This window comes from Saccopteryx leptura, chromosome X (assembly GCF_036850995.1).
Source record: "Saccopteryx leptura isolate mSacLep1 chromosome X, mSacLep1_pri_phased_curated, whole genome shotgun sequence".
NCBI classification, from domain to species: Eukaryota; Metazoa; Chordata; class Mammalia; order Chiroptera; family Emballonuridae; genus Saccopteryx; species Saccopteryx leptura.
This window is the reverse complement of record NC_089516.1, coordinates 40,103,295-40,128,727: the sequence shown is the minus strand read 5'-3', so window position 1 is coordinate 40,128,727 and position 25,433 is coordinate 40,103,295. Positions and strand designations below refer to the sequence as shown.

The following is a 25,433-nucleotide window of genomic DNA, read 5'->3' as shown; positions in this document are numbered from 1 at the left end:
GAGATAGTAAGCATTTAAAAGTACACAAACTATAAAAAAGAACCAGTCAGAAATGGCAAATACAATATCAGAAATGAAGACTGCACTAGAAGGAATCAATATAGTAGGTTGGATGAAGTAGAAAATCGAATCAGTGATTTAGAGGACAAGATAAACGTAAGGATAGAAGCAGAGCAGCAAAAAGAAAAGAGGCTTAAGAAGGCTGAGAAAACTATGAGATCTTTGTGACAACATGAAACAGAACATCCACATCATTGGGCTTCCTGAAGAGAATGAACAAGGGATAGAGAACTTGAAGAAATCACAGCTGAAAACTTCCCTAACGTGATGAAGGAAAATGTCACACAAGTTCAAGAAGCACAGAGCCCCATTAAAGATGAATTCAAAGAAGACCACACCAAGACACATTATAATTAAAATGCCAAAGATTAGAGACAAAGAATCCTAAAAGCAGTGAGAAAAGCATTTAACTACCTACAAAGGAGCCCCATAAGGCTGACATCTGACTTCTCAACAGAAACACATGAGGCCAGAAGGGATTGGCAAGAAATATTCAAAGTGATGCAAAACAAGAACCTGCAACCAAGACTCTATCCAGCAAAACTATCATTTAAAGTTGAAGGAGAAATAAAGAGCTTCCCAGACCAAAATAAGACTAAAGGAGTTCATTATCACCAAACCAGTACTGCAAGAAATATTTCATTTTAAAGCCCTGTGGGCTCCCAGCCTCATCTTAGGCCACCACTCTGCTCAAGCTCTGCCATATCAGATAACTGGATTCTTGCTACCTTGATTTAGATGATTTTTCCCTCTTTAATCTTAACTCCCACACAGCCTTACAATTCAACCCACGTGCCAATGACAATGGTCTCCTCTGATCTTCCAGTCTAGATCAGGCACTTCTGCTCTAGGTACCCAGAGACCCACCTTTCTACATCAGTCACAGAAGTGAGCAGTCTTGTGCCCTTGACTGTAAACTCAGTAGCAGGGACAGGGTTGATTCATCTCTTTTCCATCATCAGCAAAGCCAAAGACAAGTTTGTATTTTTTTTAAAAAAGGGTCAGGTTAAGGACACGCCACTGCTTTCCTTGGAGCCACACTGTAAAAACCAGTAGCTGTGGCCACCATCACAGCTGCCTGGCCCATGCAGGTTTGCATTTAATCCAGACAGATCGTAATGAATCAACAGAGCCAAGAACTGGTGGGCCATTTTCCTTTATTCTAGACTTGTACTGGCCAATGAATACAAACACACACATGGGACACCAAAACCCACTCACATGTCCTCTTGTTCCACAACCAGGAAAATCTTTCCGTTTTTTTCCTAGAGTCAAAGGCCCTCACCAGTCTTACTCACCTGTTCCCCATCTCCAGCACAAACTGGTTTCTCCTTCAGCATTCCGCTATTTTGGCTGCCTCCTCTCTAACCACATGGCCTCTCTCTGCTCTGCTATAATATGGTGTCCTCCCCTCTCTGTAAGAACGTGGTCTCTCCTCAAAATGGCCTCCTAGCTCCTCCTTTTAAACTTTTCAGCACGAAAGCCCTCCCCCAGCACACACTAGCGTAACCAAGCCCCTTCCCAAGCAGGAAGGTAATTAATATTATCATCTAGGTGATGGCCATCACATGGGCAACGCTATCTTTAATAAAGTGAGCATAAAATTAGTTTACAAACTTATCTACCCAACATACTTTGGGACATGGTCACAGGGGAAATTCTTTAAGCAGAGGCTCAGAAGATGAGAAAAACCATGTAAAGCAAACACCACTTGGGTTTTTTCTTTAAATAAGGTTGAGGAACAACCACTGAGTGGTCTTCTACAAAGTCTTTATTAATTTAATTTTAATTGTATTTATTCATTTCAGAGAGGACAGAGACACAGAGAGAGAAGAGGGGGAGCAGGAAGCATCAACTCCCATATGTGCTTTGACCGGGTAAGCCCAGGGTTTCAAACCAGCAACCTCAGCATTCCAGGTTGACGCTTTATCCACTGCACCACCACAGGTCAGGCGGGTTATTTTTCTAACTAAATTTTCTTTTCTTTTTTGGAGGTTGGAACTCAAGTCCTTAGATTGACTTGAATGGTTGGATGAAGTAAACCACAAGAGTGAGTGGCCTGAAATACAGGCAGGCTGACAACAAAACAAAAACAACAAAAACAAAAGGAACGTAAGAATGTTCTTCTGGAGAGTTTGTCAAATTATTTGAGATTTATTAGAAATAAACTAAAACATTAACAAATGAAATAAAAATTTTGTACCAAGTCCCAGACTCGAGACTGTTGTAAGGCTCACCAAATAAAAGTGGGTTGGGTTGAGTTCTTAGAATATTTCTTACAACCAACTGGTTTCTCCCTCAAGCAAAATGCTTTGTCCTTGGCTGCAACCTCTTAGCACCCTCACCACTCCCAAGTGCAGATCCCATTATAGAAAGACCCCCATGCCCAATTCCTGCCGGCTGCTTCTCTCCTGACTACAGGAAAACTAACTTTGACAGAGGATGCACCAGTGCTGGTGGCAGAGATGGTTTTCTGGGAAGTCCATTTGGATCTTTTCTCCAGATGTCTAGCATGTGCTTGAGGGTTGTTTATTGTTTTCTTGAGTTTGAAAAAAACTCCATTGTGAAAAGTGAGTTATGAAGAGTGCTCTTTATTTGAAACCTCCACAACACAGACGCCAATCTTGTCTCGCATTGAATCATTAGCTGTGCACATCAACACATTCCAAGCACAAATTAAGAAATGCAAACAGAACAAAAAAATATATATATATATAATTTTTCCCCTATCCAAAGGTTTCAAGTCTCAATGCAGCAAATCCTTCTGAACACAGACTCTGAGGAGCACACTGTCCAAACAGTTGGGTGGGACAAATAGGTCCCTGCAAAGGCTATTGCCTTTTGAACACATGGGCTGGGCCTCATGGACGGCATGGAATGGGGGAGAGGAGGTGAGAAAAAGGTAGGGGGTAGAAAGAATGAGCTGGAGAAAGGGAACAGGTATGCGCTGGAGAAGACCGGGGCAGCTGGGACACACACATGGTGAGTTGGTGGATTTCGTTTATTGGTATCAAAATTTTCTTTCCGGTTCATTTTGTTTTCATCTCCCCCCTTCCCAGGTCCAACAATGGCAGGAAAACCCCACAGTAGTAGTGGTGGTGGGGCTTATTAGGCTAGCCCAAAGCCTTCCGAGCACTCCTGGATGGCCAATAGTAGCATGTGACGGAGCTTCTCAAAGCTTTCATAGGCAGGCAGGTCCAACTGATTAAAACTAAGGAAAAAAGAGATCAGTTGGTAACAAAAGATAACCATATCCCTGTGTTCCCATGATGCCCACCTGACCTCTCCCTGGGGGAACCCACCCCTACGTTGTGGACTCCCAACCTTGTACTAGCCTGCTCTGCCCTCCTCTAATCTGGTCTCATTACTGGCCATTAGGCACTTAAAAATTAAATCAGAGCTTGTCACTTTAAACACCATGACCTCAGCGATGGGCTAACATGCAAGCTCCAAGGAGGCATTCAGGATTACTGGTGATGTGATCCCTGCTGAGTTCTTTAGCTTTGTGCTCCCTGCAACTCTTAACTCCTTGCTCCAGCCACACCGAGTCCTGGAACACACTGTAGTCTCATGTATTCACCTGCAATGTCTCCCCAGCCTCACTGTGAGTCTGGGTCAGCTTCTCATCTCAGACATCAGCCTCTCCAAAAACCCCACCAAATTTGAGCTACCCCAGGGCTAGGGTAGCCACGCCAGACTTAAGTTTCCAACCTTACGTAGGGACCTAAAAGTGGCAGATGCACAAGTTCAATCTGAATGCTGAAAAGGAGAACAAGCCCTTTCTCCTACCACGTGTGAGCTGAAGGCAAGCGATCTGTGGACCTGTCATCCCGATGGATCTGAAACTTCTGAATGCCATTCATGCCTTCAAGGGCAGCAAAGCCTTGCAGGGGCACCTTGGAAGTACCCGTGACAAATTGGAGGAACTTGGCACGATCAGCTTGGTCAAAAGAACGCAATGCTCTCCAGAACCACTGGATCTATAGGAAGGGACACGAGAAGCCAGTATTAGATAGAGAGCTCCTGGAAAGAGGCAGGATAGGACTTGGAATCTAGGCAAGTCTCTTCTGTGAGATGGGCTTCAGTTCATTCATAGGATGAGCAAAAACATCACCTGAAAACACGATCCAGAAGAATTAGGAGTTACATATGGGTAAGTGGCCATCCATAATGCCCTCCCCTCAAGGTACTGGTTTATTTGGTGTCATATGAACTAGCACTACTTTGGGATGAAGGGGGGCAGGGGGAATGCCAGCAACAGCTCACCTGAATAGAGTTGGACTGGTACTTGTGGTATTCAGTGTTGGATTTCAAATCATCAATGTCGATTGTAGGCAGTCCTGATATAAGCAGCTCTAACTCCTGCTCAGTGAAGATGGAGATGAGGCGCTTTGGAATGATCTCATAGAAGCCTTCCAAGAAAGCCGCCAGCTGTTTGCGGATGGCTCCTGCAGAGAGAACCAACACGCCACGTGGCATCTGAACTCATTCAACTGTTAGAGGCCCGAGATACCCCCAATCTAAGCCCCTGTTGCTACTAGGATGCTGACTGGTCTGCCTGTGTCACCTGCCACTCTGTTTCTGGACCCTCATGAGGATAGATGAAGGGAAATATTTTTGGTTAAGGTTTTAGATTCCTTTTATGCAAGGCATTTGTGGCTGGCATAGGGGAAGAGAGAAAACGATGTCTGTGAAATGAAGTGAGACCTGACCTCTTCCCACACTGGTCAACAAGGGGTCTAGGGACATCTCCCCTACCTGTCATTCTCATCTGGCACACCAGGTGTACATACTCCTTCTTATTTTCCTCTGTTACCAAGATGTTGGCCCCATTGGGTTTGAGGTCACGAACTTCACAGACTCCAAACTCTTGGACCTAGAACATCCAAAACACCAATAATATGGATAGGGCTTGTTCTAGGATGGGATTTACATAGATACCAGGGAACACACCCTAAATTCTTTGTCATGTCCTGGGCAGAGAGATGAAGCAAGGTCATAAATAAGTGACTTTTTCAGGAGCTCCTAACTCCTTAACAGGGAAAGGCCAAGGGTAAAAGGGAAGAAAAGGGCATGGCTAACACATGTAACATAACACCACAATCTTTATAGAGAACAAATTGGTGGAAGAGTAACCTCTAAAAAGTCTTGCTTTCATTTGTAAAATTTTTCTACATGGAACTACCTTTGGGAATCCAGTGGTACCTTGAGACACGAATTTAATTTGTTCTGTAACCGAGCTCGTAAGTCAGTCAACTTGTATATCAAACTGCTGATACTGGAACTGTGCGCCAACTAGTGGCAGCTTCCCGAATCACGACTCATATCTTAAAAAATTCGTATGTTGGTCATTTCGTATCTCAAGGTACCACTGTAAATAGTAATGTACTGGAGCATTGTTTTTGTTTTTAATAAAGAAGGAAACCAGGAAACAGCTGGCCTTGTTTTACAAATTCCCGTTTTTCTGTTTGTGATGTCTCATACAAATATCCATTGCTCTCTGCCAGATGGGAAATGGGTCATGGCACTTTAAACAAGATACTTCCGTAAAACCATGAGGTTACCCAATGCCAATTCAAGGATAATCCCAAATGGGTTTCCAGACTGGCTGGATGTGGTGCAGTCAGAATTTCCTGACTTACCTCAGTGCTGAAGGTGAGGTCATACCCTAGAGTGGAGACATCATTTTCCAGCAGATAAACCAGGCCCTGATAAAAGTGGTAATCTTCGCTTTCCATATCCGTATATCTAGAAAAACATAATTTCGACTGTGTCATGGGTTGGGGTGCAGGAGAGGTAGCACAGAGGTGGGACACAAGAAAAGAACCTGATTCCCAGGACTGTGCCACATCCTGACCTGACAGACTTGCCCAAGATGTGTTTGTAGAAGGACCGAGTAAAGTAGCACTCCAGGAGGCGGTTATCATATACAGCTTTGGCCACAATGCGTCCAACAAACTTGAAGTAGCTGAGGTGGTTGGGGTTGCAGTGGGAAGATGGATTGATGGTGTAGGTGACCCGGTCACCAGGTGAGGTACGGAACAAGGCATACATAGGGTTGAACATCTCCCGAGAGATGATCATATACCACTCCCGCAGGAGCCCTCCAGCATCCTGTCCTTCTTCTCCTTCAAACACTATATACCTGCACAAGGAGAACAGAAACAGAGATATGGATAAAGCCCAGGCCAAATGCACTCACTTACAGTATGACCTGAGTGAGCGAGTGACTGAAGAGGTGGCTGGGGAGTGTGAGGTCACAGGACAGAGGTGAACTCAAGAGTGCCAGGAGAGCCCAGAGGAGGGCTTTGGGACAAAAAAGGGCATCACTGATAGAAGTACCAGTGAAGGCTGACCAATGTTCCATAAAACACCAGCAGGAATGGTAAAGAGGCCTGATACCTCCTTGGGGAAAGGAAGGAAAGGAGCCAAGTGGCATCGGAGAGCGCCAAAGCCAGAGTCTGACGTCCACAAGGCTTGGCGGTGGGGCAGCAGGGCCCAGTCTGCCCCAGAAGCCTCCCGACATCCTGTGTAATTACGTGGATAGCATGCCCATGCCACGAGGGAAGGGAAGAATCAAGTTCCTCAGTTTAGGAGTATTTAAACTGTTCCAACAGGTCTATCTTCTCATCGCTCCCATGACATCTGGTTACAAACTGCAATCTCCTCTAGGTGGCTTCAGAATCACCAGGGAGCAAGCACCAATATGGTGGGGTCCACTCATGCAAGTGTGGTCTCCCCCAACCCGAGGTACCATTTGCTCCGCAGGTTTCCTGTTCTTAAAAGACCAATCTTATGAGACCAAGTGAGAAGGTAGGAGGCAGCTCAGTGAAATAACAAGCTAGATTCCAATTGGGAACTGCTACTGGGGAGGGGCGGCACCTCCCTACGTTCCCCTGCACATCTGAGTAAGCCTTCCCTGTGGAGCGTGAAGGACCCCCACCCTCCCATCTTGTCTGTTCTCTGCTCTTACAATCGATTCTTCATTTCTTCAGGGGATTTCCGATGCAGCTCACGATAAGAGTCTTCAAACACATGGTCACGGCGGACATGCACAGCCATGTCCTCTTTCCGAAGCCCTTCGTCCAAACGCTCTAGCTCTTGGCGGAAATACCTTGAGAGGTAGGAAAGGAAGGGAAACAGGGTTAGGGGCGGCAGAGCAAATTTGTTTGCCTGATTAGAATGCAGACTCACAACGGTGCCTTCCCCATCCTCCAACCACTCCGATCCCTGTTCCCCACCTGTACCCCTGGGGAAATACCAGGCAGTTGGGAGAGATGGGTCATTCACTACCAACTTTCATTTCCCCCATCTTCACCAAATAAGGGTCCACAGAGATTGTGGTATGGAATTTCTGCAAAAAGCAGGTAAGCATGTGTATGTAGGTGCACAGGAAGGAAGAGCAGAGAAGACAGGAGTGTTGTGGAGGCCCCCTGAGTCTTGCTGTTAAGTGTACTATGGCTACCTGCACCACTAAGGACCAATGGGACTTGAGAAATCATGTGATTAAACAAAGGCTTATATTTCTCTGTTGAAGAATAGAAACTGGGGCGGAGAGGGCCAGCAAGTATTTAGGTATAATGACTGTCAGTGGCATAGATTAGTCTCTTCCCTCCCATCCAACACCCTTCCAAAAGCTGCCACCAAGGGAAACTTCTTTCTCTAGAAACACTATCCTAAGAGGAACTTTGGTCCCTTTCTGGGAGGGGAGACACCACTTGGAGTTCCCATCCCTACCAACATCCAGGGCACATACTTGCGCTTGACATCAAAGTCAAGGACACGAATGTAGTCTACCAGGACAGCAAAGGGCCCATCAGCAAGGTGGGTAGTGGACTGCCGTAGGATCTGATTTAACACAGTGCGGTGAGTCTCTGAGTGGACAAAGGACAGTAGGAATTAGAAAATCAGCCAGAATATTGGATGACAGCCATTCATCCAGCTATTCTTTCTTCCTTGTTTTAGGGGAAAAAGGTAGCGTGGCACAAAAGGGATTCCAAATAGTCCCTATCTCACTTTCCAACACACACAGACACATATAAACACAAACGTGCACACGTGCACACACACACACACGCACACACACCACAAAGGATAAGAACGTACGAAACGAACTTGCAAAAAATGAAGTCCTCTACATTTGGGGGCCTAAGAGTTCCCTGTACCTGCAAAGCGAAGGAATTTCTGTGTGTCAGGGGGTAGGCTTGAGGAGATGTGCATAGATGAGGGCTCCCGGGAGAAGAACGGGTCAAGGGAGGAAGGAGTGGCTGGGGTTAAGGGAGCTGGTGAGAGTGGAGGAGGCTCGTCCTTGATGTGTGCCAGCTGGCTCTCACGGGTGTCTCGGACAGGAGGCTTGCTCTCCCGCTCTGTGGCATGGACCAGAAAGAAGGCTTCGACGGCAGGCTGTAGCACTGGATGTAACAATAGGGAGGTGACATTTTATAAACTTCAATGTACAAAATTCTTCTCCATCATAAGCAAATTACAAAAGTACAATACGGAAGAAGAAATAATAAAACCCTGCAGGAGAAACATAATGGTAGCATAGAAAAGTGAAGCCAAAGAGGAGGTCAGAGCTTCCTTAAAGTCAAAGAAAAATGGGATAGGCAACCAGATGTATATAGGTTATCCTGGTCTAAAAAGCAAAAGATACCAGACATGAATAGAAAAGGAAAGTATTTTTTTTAACACTGAAGTCGGAGGGAATAAAACCCCTCTGTCTTGAATCTCCAGTGTGGAGACACTGAGGAAGGGGGTGATCTTCCTCAGTGCAAGGAAGACAGTTGAGCAGGCAGAAGGGGCCCCACAGGTGAGTGGGCTGGGACCTGGGCTCTGAGCTTGCAGCTCACCTAGCACGGCATGCTGGTCATGGGACTCCTCCAGCTCCTTCAGACACTCTCCCAGCATGTCCCACAGCTCATCCAAGCTCAGCTGCTCACTGAGCAGGGGTAACTCGGGTGGCCTCTCTTCCTTTTCCCCCTGGGAATTTCCATCTGAGCCTACAGGACACACAGAGGAGAAAGTCAGAAATCCTTCGAGGTTTTCCCTTCATTTAGATTTCCCCCAGACCAAATGTACAGGCCATTAGACAGATCAAGTAAACTGGCCCACTGACCATTAATACTGAACAACATCTGAAGCAAGATCTAGTCCCACACCAAATGGCATTTAAATTAAAATCAAATAAGATTAATATAATAAAGAGTTGGTCCTCAGTTGCACTAGCCACATTCCAAGTGTAGGCTATCGAGCATTTAAAATATGGCTAATGCAACTGCGATAGTGGCTACTGCAGGAGAGTTCTACCAGGACAGTGCTGGTCCCGTTACTGCTCATTAACTCCCGAGTACCTGTGGATTAGTCACTGATTAATATAGTTCACAGATGTCCTATGACAATACTCCTCTAAAGAGGTATGTTAAAGGGGTGCCAAAAAGTATTCTATATGCAATTAACTTTGAGAAATGCCGTTAGTAACAGTATCCCGTGTACCAAGTACTGCTCTAAGCACTATATACCCATATTAACTCATTCAATCCTAACTATGAACATCCCTATTTTATTCATTTGAGAGAGAAGACAGAAAGAAGGGAGGGCCTGATCTGTGGTGGCACAGTGGATAAAGCGTCGACCTGGAAATGCTGAGGTCGCCGGTTCGAAACCCTGGGCTTGCCTGGTCAAGGCACATATGGGAGTTGATGCTTCCAGCTCTTCCCCCTGTCTCTCCTCTCTCTCTGTCTCTCCCTCTCCTCTCTAAAATGAATAAATAAAAAATTTATTAAAAAAAAAAAAAAAAAGAAGGGAGGAACATAAGCATCAACTCCCATATGTGCCTTGACAAGGCAAGGCCAGGGTTTTGAACCGGCGACCTCAGCATTCCAGGTCAACGCTTTATCCACTGCACCACCACAGGTCAGGCCCTCGAACATCCCTATTTTAAAGGGAAAAACTGAAGCTAAGTCTGCCTCAGGTCCCAGAGCTAGTCAACAGCGAAGCCAAGACTCAAATGCACTCTGCCTCCGTGCATATCGTGTCAGCTTCTTTATAGGAATTGCAATGTGCGCTACAAATCTGCAACGAGGGCAAGGTGGTAACGTTAAGTGATCTTGGTTGGTAAATGCCTATTAACATTTACAGAAATCAGTGTTTGCTCGAAGAAATTGGAAAACACTGAGCTTATATATGTGGACAGCAGGGGCTCCAGCAGACATTCCATGAAGAAGCACTCTTCCTTTTGCTGGGCTGGAGTGAGAAGCATTACTGACCAATGGACTGTGTATCCTGGGTACTGGGAGATGGCTGGTCCACATCCATGGGCGATTCCTCCCTCCGGACAGATGCTTCTGACTGGCTTGACTCCGACTGAATAAAAGGGAGACAAAGTCACTTAGAGGGTGCAACTCTGCATTCCTCAGGGACAGGCTAGGGGCTCACCCTACCAATTCTCACATATCCTAAACCTAGAAAGAAGCTTCTCATATCTGGTCAGGAAACTGTAGCTCTCCAGGACAAAAGAATGGCCTTCCCACCTCCTTTGCCACCTTCCACCCTGAGCTAGCCAGCTCCCTCCCTGGATGCCTACATTGCCTCCACTCCATTCCAGACCTACGTCTAGTCTCACATTAGCCTCTAGATACAGATTTCAAAATTTCTTCTGGGGACAGTTTACATGTGTACACAAACATAAAGCTCAGATGGGCAGAAGGGGGTTTGCTCTTTGTTCACAAAAGTTAAGGTAATAGGGGAATCAGTGCAACTTTTGATGGGTGGAAAATTTAAAAAAGACAACACATGTCCTAACAGGCGTAGGAAAGAGGCTATGCATAAAAAACACTCCAGAATAGTAGCTATTTTTCCTTTTTACCCTGCTGGAGTCAAGGCCCTCAGGTTCTAGGCTGTTCCCAGCATGCTCAATGAAATCATACTGTATAATAGTAGTTACAGAAAGAATAAACAGGCCTCAGGATACCTTTTATCCTGGATCTTGGGAAGGTGACTTGCATGTTGCAAGGACAGGAAAACAATGAGCCACAGCATACGTACACGATGCCAGGCCTTTCCTGTAGCCACTCTGTGCTGGGGTCCCAACCATGAGCTGGCTACCTAGGAACCTGAAGGTTTCCTCCTAAAAGTGCATGAGTGCCTAAGTGCCAAGGGAGTATGGAGAACAGGCAGAGGCCAGGGTGGAGGAAACAGCCACAGCCAGAAGAGGCTGCATGGGATGTGTACCAAGCTTGGGGACCTTCAAGGGCAGGATTCCTGAGATGCCTCTGATGTACCTGAATTGTTCCATGAGACTGAAAAATCTTCATCCCATATCCCCTCAGAACCCAGACACTTAAGCATTATGCAGTTTGCAAAAGCGCCACTGTTGACAGGATAGCTGGGGGTGGGGTATGATGGCCAAGCTTTAAAATCAAATTAAACCAAAGCAAACCAAACCAAAGCAAAGCAAACCAAACAACCAATAAACCAAACAACCAATAAACCAATGAACAAACAGTAAAGAAAACACCAACAGAAAGTAACCCTGTTGTCCAGAGCATTCATATAGCAAACAATGCGAAAGCATACAAGGTAAGGAAAGTGAAACCCCACTGATGATGTGGTGGGGGAGACAAATGAATGAGGGGCCACAGGCATCATGCTAACCGTTGCTGCTTGTTGCTGTCTCCGCGCCCTTTGACCCTCACGTACCATTTGTATAATGGCATCAGCCTCAGCCTCCAGCTGCCGAACAGCTGCCTGGATGCTGCTAGCTGAGCCTAAACCGGAAGAACCTGGGAGAAAGAAAGAAGGCAAGGTAAAATGTAATATGAGGGAATGTCCAATACTCTCCCATCTCCTGGGCTGCCACAGGGCATCTTGCTAAGGTCTTTGAACTTTAGCTCAGGTAGCTTCAGAATGCTCATCATCAGGCACTAAGAGCTATAGTCACAAACAAGGGCAGGGGACGTGGTGCAAGGTGGACGGATGGTGGCAGGTAGAGGGTCTGTGGGACAGGAGGAAAGCGGTAGGATTTGGCAGGCCATGGGTGAGGGAACACGGCTGAAATGTTTTAGTCAGGAGTGATCAAGGAAGCAGAAAGAAGGCACACTCAGTGAGTTAAATCTTGTTCAGCAAAAGATCCGCCCTCAATTTCCTTGCCAGATTTCCACTCCCCCTTAATTCCTACTTGCACTAATGAATTTCCTATGCAGGCAGCTTGAGTGAGATACAGAATGCAGCCATTAACATTTTAAGAAAGAATCATTACTTCTTCTTGCAAAGGTCGAATAGGAAGGAGACATTAAGTCTTGCCCTCCAGGGACTCTGGGTTCTCCACCACCAACCCTGCCCCTCAACTGGACACTTCAATTCCATACCTAGCCTGCCTGTCTGCTTGGCTTTCTTGTTAGCTCGGCGTGTGTCGTCTCGGAGCTGGATGATGACCTGCAGTACTCTCAAGAAGAACTTCTGGGTAGATGTCTTGGATGTCAACATGGACATAGAAGGCAGCTGGAGCTCCCGGCCACCCAGAGGTCGCTTCTGAGATGCCACAATTACCACATTCTCAGCCATGTCAAACCTGGATAGTGTAGAGGTGGCTTGCGTATACTGACAGCATCAAAGCATAACACTCAGAGCAAGCAGGGCTTTCTGGTGTTAACCAGAGGAGTAAGAAATCTCACAAGGAAATCTCACAAGTAGGAAAAAATAAGGTCAAATGTGTTTAGGACAGATAAGAAAATCTGCCCACAGAGGGGGGGGGAAAACCACCAGGAAACCAGCAAGAGCCACCTTTTAGAATGTCCCAGATTCCAGACCCACAGCCAAACGGGCAGCTACCACCCACCTGCTTTGCATTTTGCCTTTCAGCTTGGTGGTCTGTGGCTGCTCCTCAGGAAGGCCATCAGGAGAGAGGGCCTCACACTGGACTCGCCGCTGCTGCTCCAGGTTGTATTCCCGTAACTCGGCCAGAAGGGTGCCTGGGTAGGCAGAGAAGCCAACGAGTAAGTGTTGAGACTTTCCCAGTGAAGCAGCTGAAAGCCCTAAGCTTCCCAAGTAACCTGCCTCGGCCATCCTTTCTGCTCAGTTAGAGAACCTGCAGTGAGCAGGAATTTTGCTTTGTGTGCTTTGGATCATCAACCACCCAGGGGCCACCAATTTATCTGGCCTCAAGAATCTGCTGAATCTGTATGAAACACACTTCAACACAGAGAGAAAATGATCTGTTTTGGAGCCTGTATACCTCTTGAACTTCTGAGGTTTTTGTGGTTCTCAGGCAAATTGCTTACCCATCTTAATGGGACTAATTCTGTCTAAGCTCACCAGGCTGCTTGGAGAACTAGGAGATGATGCGAGTCAGAGTGCCTAGGGTATCGCCTGGCCCATGGGTACTGAGTAAATGGGAGCAGTCGAGAGAGGTCGGAGGCCCCTTCCAGAAGAACCTTACAAATTCCCATGGAGCAAAGAATGCTCTGGGTTATACAGTACAGTCAACTCTCTTATCACCTTAGCCCAGGCACATTTATGAGAAGGAGGTAACTGATCAGGTAGCAGAGATCTAGGGAGACCCATGACTGGGATGGGGTGGCAGAATGCAGAGACAATGCCGAAATAAAAATCTGGCTCTACCCCTTGATTCAATCACTTTATCTTCCTCTTGGTAAAACAAAAAAGATGACTAAAACGAGATGATTTGCAAGTGCTCTTAGAATTTTTGCACCGTCAAAGGCTGAGGCTTAGTTTGACTCTCAATTCCTGAATCTGAACACTGTGCAGGTGCAGCTCTGAGGTGGCAAAATTGCCTCAGCAGGCCCATCATTGCTCTTACAAGTGCCCACAATGGATAAACAGGAGGGCACTGCCAGTCCTACGCCTTTACTAAGCATGGATTACCTGCCGTGTGCCAGGTATTGGGAGTACAGAGAGCAGCCCAGCCTTGTTCTTTTGGAACTGAGGAGAGAAAACCAGAGGACAAGCCAGTATCCTAAGTGCTATGAGAGAAGAGAGTATGGGGGATGTGCTCTAGAAGCATAAGAGTTTTGATTCAGTTGGAGGTTCAGAAAAGGCTTCAAGACAGAGGTGAGACCTATGTAAATGGAAGGTTTCAGAAAGACATGATACTTTACTATTATTACCTATCTGTTTACAAAGGGTATAACCCAGATGGCGGGCTCCATTCAGTAGCAGCTTTAGGACAGTGTCCCGAGTCCCAGGGTCCCCCCGAGAGAGCTGCAGTAACACATTAGCTGCATCCTCTAGACCTTCTTCAGAACAAGAGTGAGATGTTAACACCTGGGAAAAATAAGGGAGAAGTAAGCCCCAAGTTGAGAATTAAGACCTTATCCACTTTTGTTTCCCCTTTAACTCCAACCTTGGGAGAGGAAGCGCTTGGACTTACCTCCACAGAGAGCTGTAGCTGGTTTTCAGTGAGGCCCGAAGATACCATCTTAAAGTCCGTACTGCTGCCCCCATCACCCCCCTTCGCTGGAGATTTGCTGGCCTTAGTAGTAGCTTTGAGGAAACAGACAGAACACTGTCAGCCGGAGACTCACATGCCAAAGACGTAAGCAGCAGAACCAAGGAATCACTGAATTGTCCAGGGCTTCAAAATGGCCAAGCAGTGAAAATGAAGATCCAGCCACCCAACCAAATGGATGTATCTTTTAAAGTGAGAAAGAAGCCCAGATGTTTCTCTCAATGCTATCCTACTATCAGAGAGTTCCCTCTGAAAGCCCCCTCTCTTCAAAATCTACTTCTTCATATAATTCTTACAAGTCTGCTATAGGGCTCATTTCTTTCCCTTCCTGCAACAGCCTGCCTACTCTGCTCTACCGATTCACATTGCATCCCGCCTGCTCCTTTGAGAACTGGCTCCTTCATCCAGGCTGGAAAGGCTGAGTTCTCTGAAGATAGGAACCTTCTATCTCTCCTCCTTTTGGTGCTTAGCCTAGGAGAAGCCACATTCAGTGACTGCCTGCTGGTCTTCGTAGGAGTGTGTGCGTGCATGTGTGCGTGTGTGAGAGGGAGGGGGGGTGAGAGAGAGAGAGAGAGAGAGAGAGAGAGAGAGAGAGAGAGAGAGAAGGGGAGGAAAGAGAGGAGGGGAAGGAAGAAAGGGAGAAGGGGAGGAGGAAGGAGGAAGGAGGAAGGAGGAGGAGGAGTGGAGGGCAGAGAGAACTGGCACTGAGGACCAGAATAAACGCACACATTTGGGTCTCAGAAACACAAACCAAGCTGATCGTTATCATTTCTTTCGGACTAACTGGCTGGGGTGGGGGTGAAGAGATGCACACCCCCCTACAGCTCCCAGCCTACGTCCACACTTACTTGAAACAGTAGTGGTAGCAGTCGTAGGGGTAGTCACTGTGGTCGAGGAAGCTACAGCAATGGTGGAAATAGCCGTGGCAGCAACCAGGGAAGGAGAAGAAGTGACAGGGGTGGTTGCAGCAGGGGGAGTGGGTGTGTTGCAGGCAGCGGTGACAGTAGATGTGGTTGAGGTGTTTACAGTGGTGGAGGAATTACTGCTACTGCCAGAATTAGTCTGTGTATCCGACACTTTGTTTTCTGGGAGAGCAATTGAGATGAGAGAAAGGAGTCTGAGGAGTTTCTCAGTTAAGAGGGAGCTCCGGCGGATGACTGGGTGTGACAACATGTTCATGAGCTGCCCCAGTGGAGAGGCCTCCAGACTGTATGGGGAAGATTCCCCTTCACTACCAGTGCTCACTGGCACTGACTTCACGGAGTTTTTGCCTTTCCGGCTGACATTCATGTTGTCCAGTTTCACCAGTAAGTCCCAGAAGTCTGTGCAAATGCCACTGCTGGTGGATTGTGAAGAGCATGGGCTGCAGGCCTTACTGCCCCTTTCCCGATCGCTCTCACAGTTTGTTTCTTTGGTCCGCTGCTGTGTGAAGTGGCTGGGAAACACCTGCAGGGAACAGAACAAGCTTGGTCTATGGGGTCTACATAGAAAACACAGCTTCCTGAGAAGGAATGACAAACGGTTCCTAGGCTCTCTACTCCTTGGGACAGCCTTGGTAAACAGGAGAGATGTCATACAGCTTAGCCAACGGATGGTGAAGCAGCCTAGAAAGAAATAAGCGCTTTGTAGGGAGAGACAATTAGCGAACTTTCTGAGCAACAATCTGTATTTATAAAATGGGGAAGACAATTATACTGCCTTATGAAGTTAAAAGAGATTAAGGAACATCACATATTTTGCATAGGTTCTGGCACAAGGTAGGCCCTCAACAAATGACAGCAATGCTTATTCAAATGAAGACTAAACTAAGTTCTAGGTCAAGTTAGCTCCATCGCTTACTAGCCACATGGCAGAGCCACTAAAAATTTCTGTACCCCAGCCTCCTTATCTGTAAAATGGAAGTAATACAGACCACTGAAGGTTGTTTTGATGGTTAAATAAGAATACTGTACATAATAAATACTGTAGAGTCAAAACAAAAAGCCCACAAAGTTACTTACTAGACAGTTTCCCAGAAACAATACAGGCTTCAACAATAACAGGTAAGAAAGACCTTCTAACTCCCTCAGAGTTCAGATTTCATCTAGGCTGTGGCTGCCGTCCCTCTTCCAACCCCAGGAGGAGGGGTCCTTTACGCTCTCACCTTGGCCAATTGAATGAGTGTGTCTAGAACGTGTCTGCAAACAACAGGAGCAGCCTGGGGGTGGATGTGGACAGTAGAGCCACTGCTCGCATGCTTCTCAGTATGTTTGCGCCCACCTGAACGCTGGATTTGGAATATATTAGTCCTGCAGCCCAAGGCCGCATCCATGGATACCGAGAGCCACGAAAGCTGGTTGGAGCTCTTAGATTCCATCTTGTGCAGCAGGTCCAGGGGCCGGTTCTCATGGCTGCTTGACCCACAGCTCTTGCTGGACTTTTTGCCTTTTTCCTCACTTGAGGAGAGTTTGGGTGTTTCAATGCACAGCTCACTCTCACTGCTGCGCTGCAGGATGGACAGCAGGCTGCGGATGACCCAGTGGCGGGTTTGGGCATGGTAGCAGAGATTTCTCAGTACTCGATGCAGACGGCTAGTATTTAGCTTTGGTTCGTCCACAAAAAGTAGGACCAGGAGACAAGATAGGGCTTCGTGGTCCAGAAGGAGCCGTCCTCGGAGGCGGAGGAGTGTGTCCACGTTACTGCCAGAAGGCCTGGAACAGAGCATGGTTTCAGAGCAGCTACAGGTCTAGGATCAGGATGTGGATGAGCTGCATACCTCGAAGGAAGCTTAAGAATGGAGGGTGTTCTGTCCAAGGGCTCTTAATAGTGAACAGTAACAGCTGCTCTTGGGTGCCTATTATGTACCAGGCACTCTATAATGCCTGTAACGGCTTCCTCAAGGGGTTGCGTGTAAAGACTAGAGAATCACCCATTTTGAGATGAACAAGAGGCTCAAAAAAGTAACTTTCCCTACATCACATAACTGAGAGCAGAGATTACAGCCCAGGTCTGTATCATCAACTGGTAAAATCAGACTGCACCCGGCATCCTAGAAGACGATGCTTCTTTCTACCTTTTCTAGACTACCAGGGGGGTTGCTTGCCTTATATAAGAACTGATCACTCCCTTCACATTTGACTCCACTCTCCTTCAGCCTAGTTAATAAAACTCCTCTCTGGCCCAGGCCAGCTGGCTCAGCGGTAGAGCACTATCAGCCTGGCGTGTGGAAGTCCCGAGTTCGATTCCCAGCCAGGGCACACAGGAGAAGCGCCCATTTGCTTCTCCATCCTTCCCCTTCTTCTTTCTCTCTATCCCTCTCTTCCCCTCCTGCAGCCAAGGCTCCATTGGAGTAAAGTTGGCCTGGGCGCTGAGGATGGCTTTCATGGCCTCCGCCTCAGGCACTAGAATGGCTCCGGCTGCAATGGAGCAACGTCCCAGATGGGCAGAGCATTGCCCCCTGGTGGGCATGCCGGGTGGATCCCGGTCAGGTGCATGTAGGAGTCTGTTTGACTGTCCCCCCCCCGACCTTCTGACTGCCGAAAAATACAATAAAACAACAATAAAAAAACCCCAAACCAAAAAACCTCCTCTCTAATACCACAGCCTAGATACTACAATCACAAAGGCCAGTGGCTTATTGTTTTACTATTTCTGTAGAAGGGAGGTGACTTTCCTTGTTACAATCACAGCTAGCAGCAGTCTGCCTTGCCTATTTTTTTTGAGAGATGAGAAGCATCAACTCATAGGTGCATCACTTTTAGTTGTTCATTGATAGTTTCTCATATGTGCCTTGACCAGGGGGCAAGGTGACAGAGCATCGACCCGGAATGCTGAGGTCCCAGGTTTGAAACCCTGACATTGCAGGTTTGAGTATGAAATCATCAACATGAACAAGGTTGCTGGCTTTAGCAAAGGGTCACTGCCTTACCTTCTATAGTACATAGCTACAGTAAACCAAAGTGTGGCTTTCGGAAGGGAATTCCAAAGAGCTGGCTCTCCTACTCATTCAAGGGAAAAGCCTAGAGAGGTAATCCAGCCTCTCCACCTATAAATTAAGAGAGTTGAACTAGCTGTAGATACCAGAGATGGTATGGCAGGGTGAAAAAAGACAGATAAAATACCTGTTGTGGCTGCTGCTACCCCCCATCTGGAAGGTACCGCCTCTCTGCACTGCAAGGCGAGTGTACTGGACTCCACGGTTGCCACTCAGACGACTGGTGAAAGCTGGAAGGAAAAAAAAGGGAACTGAGACTGGAAAGGAGGGGTGGTGAGCTAAGTCCAGGTAATACAAAGGGGAATAACAGAGCCTCAAGTGGCCAAAGTTCGACATTCCAGAGCCTTCCCACCGCCCCTCTCCATACCCGGGCTCCGGAGAATGGCCGAGAGAGCAGAGGTGCTGCTGTGCCCAAAGAGCCGCTCGTGCATGAGCTGCCGCTGCCGGGCTTCCTGCTCTCGCCTCAGTGCTTGAGCCTCGGCTGCAATGTCAGGTGGCATCACAGCCAGTACGCTGTCTTCCATGTCCTCCAAGACACTACGGCGCAGGTCTGAAGGCAGAGTCTGGATGAAGGTCACAGGGTCCATGGGGGTGTCTGAGTTGGCGTTCTGTGCCAGTTCCCGTCGCTGTTGCTCAGCCCTCTGCTGTGCCAACACCTACGGAGCAGAAGAAGTCAAAGGGGGAACACGGCGCCAGGCTGCCGCCCCACTGGCTTCCTGCTCACATACTTCCTCCTGGATGGCTGGAGGCAGGGCGGCCAGGAACTCAGGGCTCACTTCCGTCACGCCAGGATTCGCTACCACTGCAGGAGTTGAGCTATTAGTGGAAGGGGCAGTCCGGGTGGGTGGACGGATGCCTAGCTGGTTCTGTAGCACTTCTCGGCGGATGTCATCAGGCAGAGCAGCCAGAAAAGAGGGGTCTACACCTTCAGGGAGACTGATACCTGAAGGAGATGCAAAATTTGGAGGAACTCACACCTCTACTGGTGCCCAAGGTGTAACTAGCCCATGGCCTTGTCTGAGGAAACCAGCTGTTTTTGTCCTCACTGCATGCAAAGGACACACAGACATGGCTCACCCACCTTCCCCAGGCTCAGAATAGCTCTTGTTATGTGCCCAGGTCTGTGTGTACATTGTCACGTCACCTTCATCAAGACCCTACCATGAAGCTATTATCACCCCCTTCAATATCAGGCCCAGAAGTTACATAATGGTCCCAGGTCCCACAGGCAACAGGTGGCAGAGGAGGATTTGAGCGAAGATCAGTATGACTCCAAAGCCTGGGCTCACTGCATTGTGTGTCGGCATACCCTCCCTACCGGCCCTCCTCCCTCACATATGCCTGCTCTCCTGAGCAGAACCATTTGACTGGTAGGCATTTCCACACTAAGGGCTACGAGAAGTCTAAACAACCCCAGGATGGCATGAACAATTACATAGCTCACCTGCAAGGGGATCTTCCTCTTCACTGCTTGTTGAAGGCAGTGGCTCTTCTAGGATTCCATGGGAATCTGTTCCAGAAATGGCCACAGCAGACTCTCTGGTGGAAGAATTCTCAGAGGATGCAGGGGTAGAGCTAAAGGAAATCATTTTCCTGTTGTTCTCTGTATTATGTTTTCCCATTTGTAAAATACTCCTACAACACCCCTTCTCAGAGAAGCCAGGCTGATGTCCCCCAGCGTAGGAAGCATACACATTACTTAACAAGTATGGACGTGGCTCAGAGCACCCACCAACACATCTCGCCCTCCTCTTGCTCACACAGTGCTTACCCGCTCTCAGAGGCCTGGGCAGGTTCCCCTGACCTATCACCCCTGCCTTGCACTTCTGTCACAACTGGTGGGGCATCCCCAGGAGTCGAGCTGCCCGCTGTGGGCTGCTCAGAATTGCCAGCTGCTGAGGTGTCCCCCACAGCCTCCTCCAGGGTACAGGAAGCCAGGCTGCTGGTGTCCATCGGAGAGCCTTCCAGTTGACTGCTGACAGCCGTCAGTGCATCAGAATCTTCAGCTCTCTCTGGGGAAAGAGAGGCTAGGAGGAAGTCACATGGAGAGGTTAGATCTCTGCCTGGAATTAAGAAGCAGCCAGATTAGACTTTTCACTTCTCTACTTTCATGCCACACTAGCCTGATGTTCCCCCTCAATTTCATCTACTATAAAAGGCTCAGCTCAAGTCTGTTCTATTGAACATTTGAGTCCGTTGAACATTTATGGTGTTCCAGGCATGCTTGTGAAACTCTTCCCTAGGCACCCCAGGTCAGGGCTCCTGTCACTTGCAGATTTCCCACAGGCACCATTTGTACATGCATGTTGGTTCTACTGATCTCAACAAGCAAGGTTCTTTGAAGGAACAAAACAAAACAAAACCCCCGACATCTTAAGTTTTTTCCAGATCACACCACAGACATGGTATAAAGCATCAATGGCAAACAAGTTTCAAGTTACCCAGTTGGGACACTGTTGAGAATTTTGAGACCCCATTTCAGACCAATGGGAAACAGTGCCATGAGATAAATGTCTGCCAGGATGGGAGAGCTGTATGTGTGAGGTCAGGTGCTTGCCATCCCTAGAACTACTGAAGGAGAGCAAGCTTTAGTCACACAGATCTGAATTTTAATCTTAGCTCAACCACTTAATGACCCTGGGCTAATTAATAAGTTCCAGTTTATTCATGGAGATAACACTAACTACTTTGGGAAGATTCTTCTAAAGAAATTAAATAATAAGCCCAGCACAATAGCCAACTCACAGAGTGAGTGCCACAATAAATGGTTGGCATCACTAATATCATTACACACTCAGATGTATAATCAATCACTTAAGGACACAAGCAAAATAACTTAATTTTAGCTAAAAAAGCTAATGTGCAAGCTGAGATCCTACTATGAGGACTTGAGCTTCTACTATTTTTCCAAAGTAAGAGAAGAACAATAAACTACAAGGATGTCCATGCTCCCCTCCTATACTACCCCACCTCCAAAACCTGGAAACTTCTACTCACTTATAGTGGGAGCTGGAGATAACTCCATCTGAGTCGTTTCTGCTTCTCCACTTGGTCTTGTGGGACCCAATTCCTCTGACTCTACAGGCATCAACAGCTGTGCAGAATTCCCCCCTTCTCCAGCTGGGGACTGCAGCTCTTGAGAGACTTCTCCCAAGGCTGGTGGGGGTGGGAGTGTTGGCTGTTGTTGTGAGGGCTGTAGAGTGACAAGAGTCTCCTTGGACTCAGACGTAGCTGCATCAGCTGAGGATGGGGTTGTTGGATAGCTGTCAGGCATAGGAGTCCCATCTTTCTCGGAAAGAACAACAATAGGTATGTTAAGGGGCAATTAGCCAAGGACCTGAGGAGTTACTCAATCAGCACATGTGGCCTGACAAGTATCCCACCCAGCCAGGGATGCACAATTCCTCCCAACCACCAACTGCTTCTAGGAATAGCTCATGGCTGGTCTGCTATACTCAGGATAAGGGCTAAAGCACAGTGCTATCTTAGTCCTAAGAATTGGAGATCCCTTGTAGATCCTAAAAATTAAATCCTTTATGTGCCCCAGAAAGAAGAGAAAAAGTTCAGGTCATTTTATATTTGCTCCACTCTAAATATCATCTACCCCTTTCAACCACCCTTTTCTTCTAGCCCTGATTATCCAAGGAACATCTGTAATTCTGATTGATGGAAACAACTGTCCCAAGACTAAGTGTGAATATGCCACACACCAGGGAAAGTAGTAAGTTGTATAGTTATCTTCTCATTGGGGCCTAAAATCCCTACCCCACAACAATACAACTTACTACCTCACCCCGGCATGAGCAGTATCCTCTAGGAAGGTCAGCAGGCAAGAGGTCATATTACTGGATGACCAACTCTTTCAAAGAGCTTTTGCTAGATCAAGGGCACCAGGACACCTACCCTCTTTCACTGCTTTAAAAAAGACTGTGTAGGCTTTGGTACAACCATTTCCCAACTCAAGTGCCAAAGGAGACAGAAGGTATAGGGAAGCAGAAGTTCTGAGGAAATAGGGGTGGGGGAGACATATAATACCACATGGACCTATCAGACCCACAAAATGGCTACTGACATTAAGATCAGAAGGAAGAATAGAAAGCATATAGTAGTAATACCATTAGGCCACAGAGCTACCTTCCCCGATAGCAGGTTGCTCAAGATAATGTTCGTAGACTTTTAGATCACAGTTTCATAAAATTTATGTAGAAAGGAAAAAGTAAACTGAGACGAACATAGGGTTACCAATTTTTAATTTAGCTAAGAAAAAAAATCCTATCAATATAATTTCATAAGAATATTTCTATACCAAAGAACTAGAAAGGCCATCAGCTCTATAAAAAAGCCCTTTAAGGGGGACAAATATATGGTGACAGAAAATGATTTGACTTTGGGTGATGGGTATATAACATAATCAATAGTTCAAATGCTATAGAAATGTTTACCTGAAACCTATGTACTCTTACTGATCAATGTCACCCTGTTAAAAGTTAATTTTTTAAATAAAAGTTTTAAAAAAGAAAAAAAAAGCCCTTTAAAAGTAGAATAAACTCAGCTTTCTGAAATACTCACTAAACCTTTCTTATTTTGTTCATTTCCACCGAAGACCAGCATTTGGGAACCACTGTCATGAGGTATTCTCATGAAGCACTACACCACTGTGGTCACCGACAGGACACATGGCCTCACTACACATGCCAGAAGGCAGCACAGCACAATCAGAATGAGACGCTGAAAAGAGCACGTTGGAGGGGAAGTGTACCACCGTGGGAAAGACAGTAGACTGTATAGTTATCTCCAAGATGGGGTATGACCCTAAAACTATACAATCTACTACCTCATCCCACAGAGTACCAGCGTTCATCTTCAGCCCACTGGGCCAGCTATTTGGAGAAGGGTCAGGAGAAAGAACTAATCGATTAGCAAAAAGGGGAAGAGGAAGGGAGAGTTACCTGAGAAGTTCTGTTCAGTGGAGTCATTTGTCTTAGATGCAGTACACTGCAAAGAGAAGGGACACACCAATCAATGTGGGACTGAGCAGGCACACAGATAGAGGTGAATGGAAAGAGTAACCACCTCACATGTTCCATCTATGAGTTCAATGACCTGAATGGAAGATGAGCAACTTAGTGTGCGAATATATAGCCAATTTCTCTAATACATATTCATGTTCAAGGACAGCTTGGGGACAAGAGGGGAACTGCTAGGTGGCTGACTAAAGAATGAGAGGAAAGGATAATAAAACCACTTCAGAGCTGGCCTGGCCCTAGGACAAGACCTGAACACAATTAGGAAACCAGCAAGAATTTCTCAAAGTTTCATCTATGTTTATTCTCCTTCCTTGAGCTCATTTTGTCCACTCTTTTTTTCAATCATTTGCTAGGTTTGCATATTTTCTATCCCCTTTCTTGTGTTTAAAAAGTTACTATTTATTAGGTAAAAGTTCTAGACAAAAGTATTAGCTTGTTACCATAACTGAACATTTCAAACCCTTCTTTTAAATCAATCTGATTTTGTAACTACTGAGTGGGGTATAATAAACTGTTTCACTAAAGTGTTTTAATTTCTTTGTATTTCTATTAGCTTTTTTTTTTTTTTTTTTTTTTTTGAGACAAACAGGGAGATGAGAAGCGCTTCAACTTGCAGTTGCATCACTTGAAGTGTTCACTGATTACTGTTCATACATGCCTTGATTGGGGGCTCCAGTCGAGCCAGTGACCTTGGGCTTCAAGCCAGTGACCATGGGATCATGCTGATGACTCTGCGCTCAAGCTGGCGACCTTGGGGTTTCAAACCTGGGGCCCAAGCATCCTAGGTCAACACTCTATACACTGTGCCACCATCTATCAGGCTGTATTCCCACTAGCTTTTAATTAATGTATTTTAAAGCTACACTACTGGAGGTTCCAGAAGTTTCAGAAAAAGGTAGGTAGCTTGCTTCCTTCTAAACCAAAATCATGGAGATTTGGAGCCCTAGAAAACGGCATGTGGTGATGGGGTTCAGGATAGAAACATTTTCCTCAACTCTAAGTTATCTGTAGATGAAGGAATGAGGTTACTTGCTAAGGTATGCCCCCCTCCACACCCGGTAAGCCAAACTACTGAGAGAAATGAAATTAAACCATCAGAAGCATGGTCACAGTGAAGGTCATTCTTGTCTAGTTGCAGTCACTGAAGGTAGAGACTATATAGTGTGCCTGGTGAGTCAGGAGTCCAGAGCCACTCTGGTTCTGGCTCATTTCCCACAGCAGGACCCCAGAGAAATTATTTTTCCCTCTGGGCTTAAATTCTTGCCCCCAAAACGAAGTGAGTGCACAGCAAATTTGGAATGGATAACTTCTCAGGTTCAATGTGAACGTGTGAGGATTCTTCAGTGATGCTTGGTACCATGTGTATGTCAAAATCATAGAAAGTTAAGGCAGACACAGCCAAGGTGGACTGTCCCAGCCTTGAAAAATCACCTGCGCACTCTGATCCCTGTTCTCCTTATCTTCTTTGCCTTTGTCAGTTATTTTTGTTTCTTCTTCAGCCAGTTGTTTCCTGCGCTTCTCCCGCCTTTCTTCCAGCTCCTCATCCCTCAGGAATTCCAGGTGATTGACAATGGGCACTTTAACAACTGGATCAAGGAAGCAAAGATCAGAGGCTACTCAGGGGAAGGAGTGAGAGGAACCCAAGAGGCATAACTGTGGCCACAGAGAAGCAGGGAAACAGCTTTCCATAGACTTGTTCCAGCACTGGAGGGCTCAGTACTGCCCTGGTAACAAAGCTGTCGCCGCATACCTGAAACACAGTCGTGCATACTCTCAGCATCGAGAACTTTACATTCCTCTGTCCAGCGGGTCAGGGCTGTGGGTATGCTGGACAGGGTCCCTGTAGAGGAAAAAAGGAGAGTGAGACTTGGCACTGTCATGTGGCAACTGATGCAAAAATAGCAGTATT

The 25,433-nt window shown here is 46.7% G+C and overlaps 1 protein-coding gene across 13 annotated transcripts in view; it reads right to left on the bottom strand.

Annotated features, from left to right (window-relative positions):
* Positions 1-2,613: 2,613 nt before the first annotated feature.
* HUWE1 (HECT, UBA and WWE domain containing E3 ubiquitin protein ligase 1) overlaps positions 2,614-25,433 on the bottom strand; it is a 179,977-nt gene continuing 157,157 nt past the window's right edge. For 7 of the 13 annotated variants that reach the window (XM_066357541.1, XM_066357546.1, XM_066357553.1 and 4 more), the window contains 27 exons: positions 25,275-25,364; positions 24,956-25,110; positions 23,447-23,492; positions 21,495-21,782; positions 20,269-20,560; positions 19,942-20,072; positions 19,226-19,440; positions 18,865-19,153; positions 18,625-18,727; positions 16,668-17,214; positions 15,373-15,970; positions 14,447-14,559; positions 14,184-14,340; positions 12,896-13,028; positions 12,426-12,628; positions 11,713-11,840; positions 10,326-10,422; positions 8,910-9,059; positions 8,226-8,471; positions 7,817-7,934; positions 7,034-7,174; positions 5,918-6,205; positions 5,703-5,808; positions 4,819-4,936; positions 4,327-4,508; positions 3,850-4,040; positions 2,615-3,271 (listed from right to left, as the gene is read on the bottom strand). In XM_066357541.1, the coding sequence (XP_066213638.1) occupies positions 3,169-3,271; positions 3,850-4,040; positions 4,327-4,508; positions 4,819-4,936; positions 5,703-5,808; positions 5,918-6,205; positions 7,034-7,174; positions 7,817-7,934; positions 8,226-8,471; positions 8,910-9,059; positions 10,326-10,422; positions 11,713-11,840; positions 12,426-12,628; positions 12,896-13,028; positions 14,184-14,340; positions 14,447-14,559; positions 15,373-15,970; positions 16,668-17,214; positions 18,625-18,727; positions 18,865-19,153; positions 19,226-19,440; positions 19,942-20,072; positions 20,269-20,560; positions 21,495-21,782; positions 23,447-23,492; positions 24,956-25,110; positions 25,275-25,364 (5,228 nt within the window). In that variant the 3' untranslated portion in view covers positions 2,615-3,168. Of the gene's footprint in view, positions 3,272-3,849; positions 4,041-4,326; positions 4,509-4,818; positions 4,937-5,702; positions 5,809-5,917; positions 6,206-7,033; positions 7,175-7,816; positions 7,935-8,225; positions 8,472-8,909; positions 9,060-10,325; positions 10,423-11,712; positions 11,841-12,425; positions 12,629-12,895; positions 13,029-14,183; positions 14,341-14,446; positions 14,560-15,372; positions 15,971-16,667; positions 17,215-18,624; positions 18,728-18,864; positions 19,154-19,225; positions 19,441-19,941; positions 20,073-20,268; positions 20,561-21,494; positions 21,783-23,446; positions 23,493-24,955; positions 25,111-25,274; positions 25,365-25,433 lie in introns of all 13 variants that reach the window. The other 6 variants (XM_066357554.1, XM_066357547.1, XM_066357548.1 and 3 more) reach the window with 4 other exon arrangements.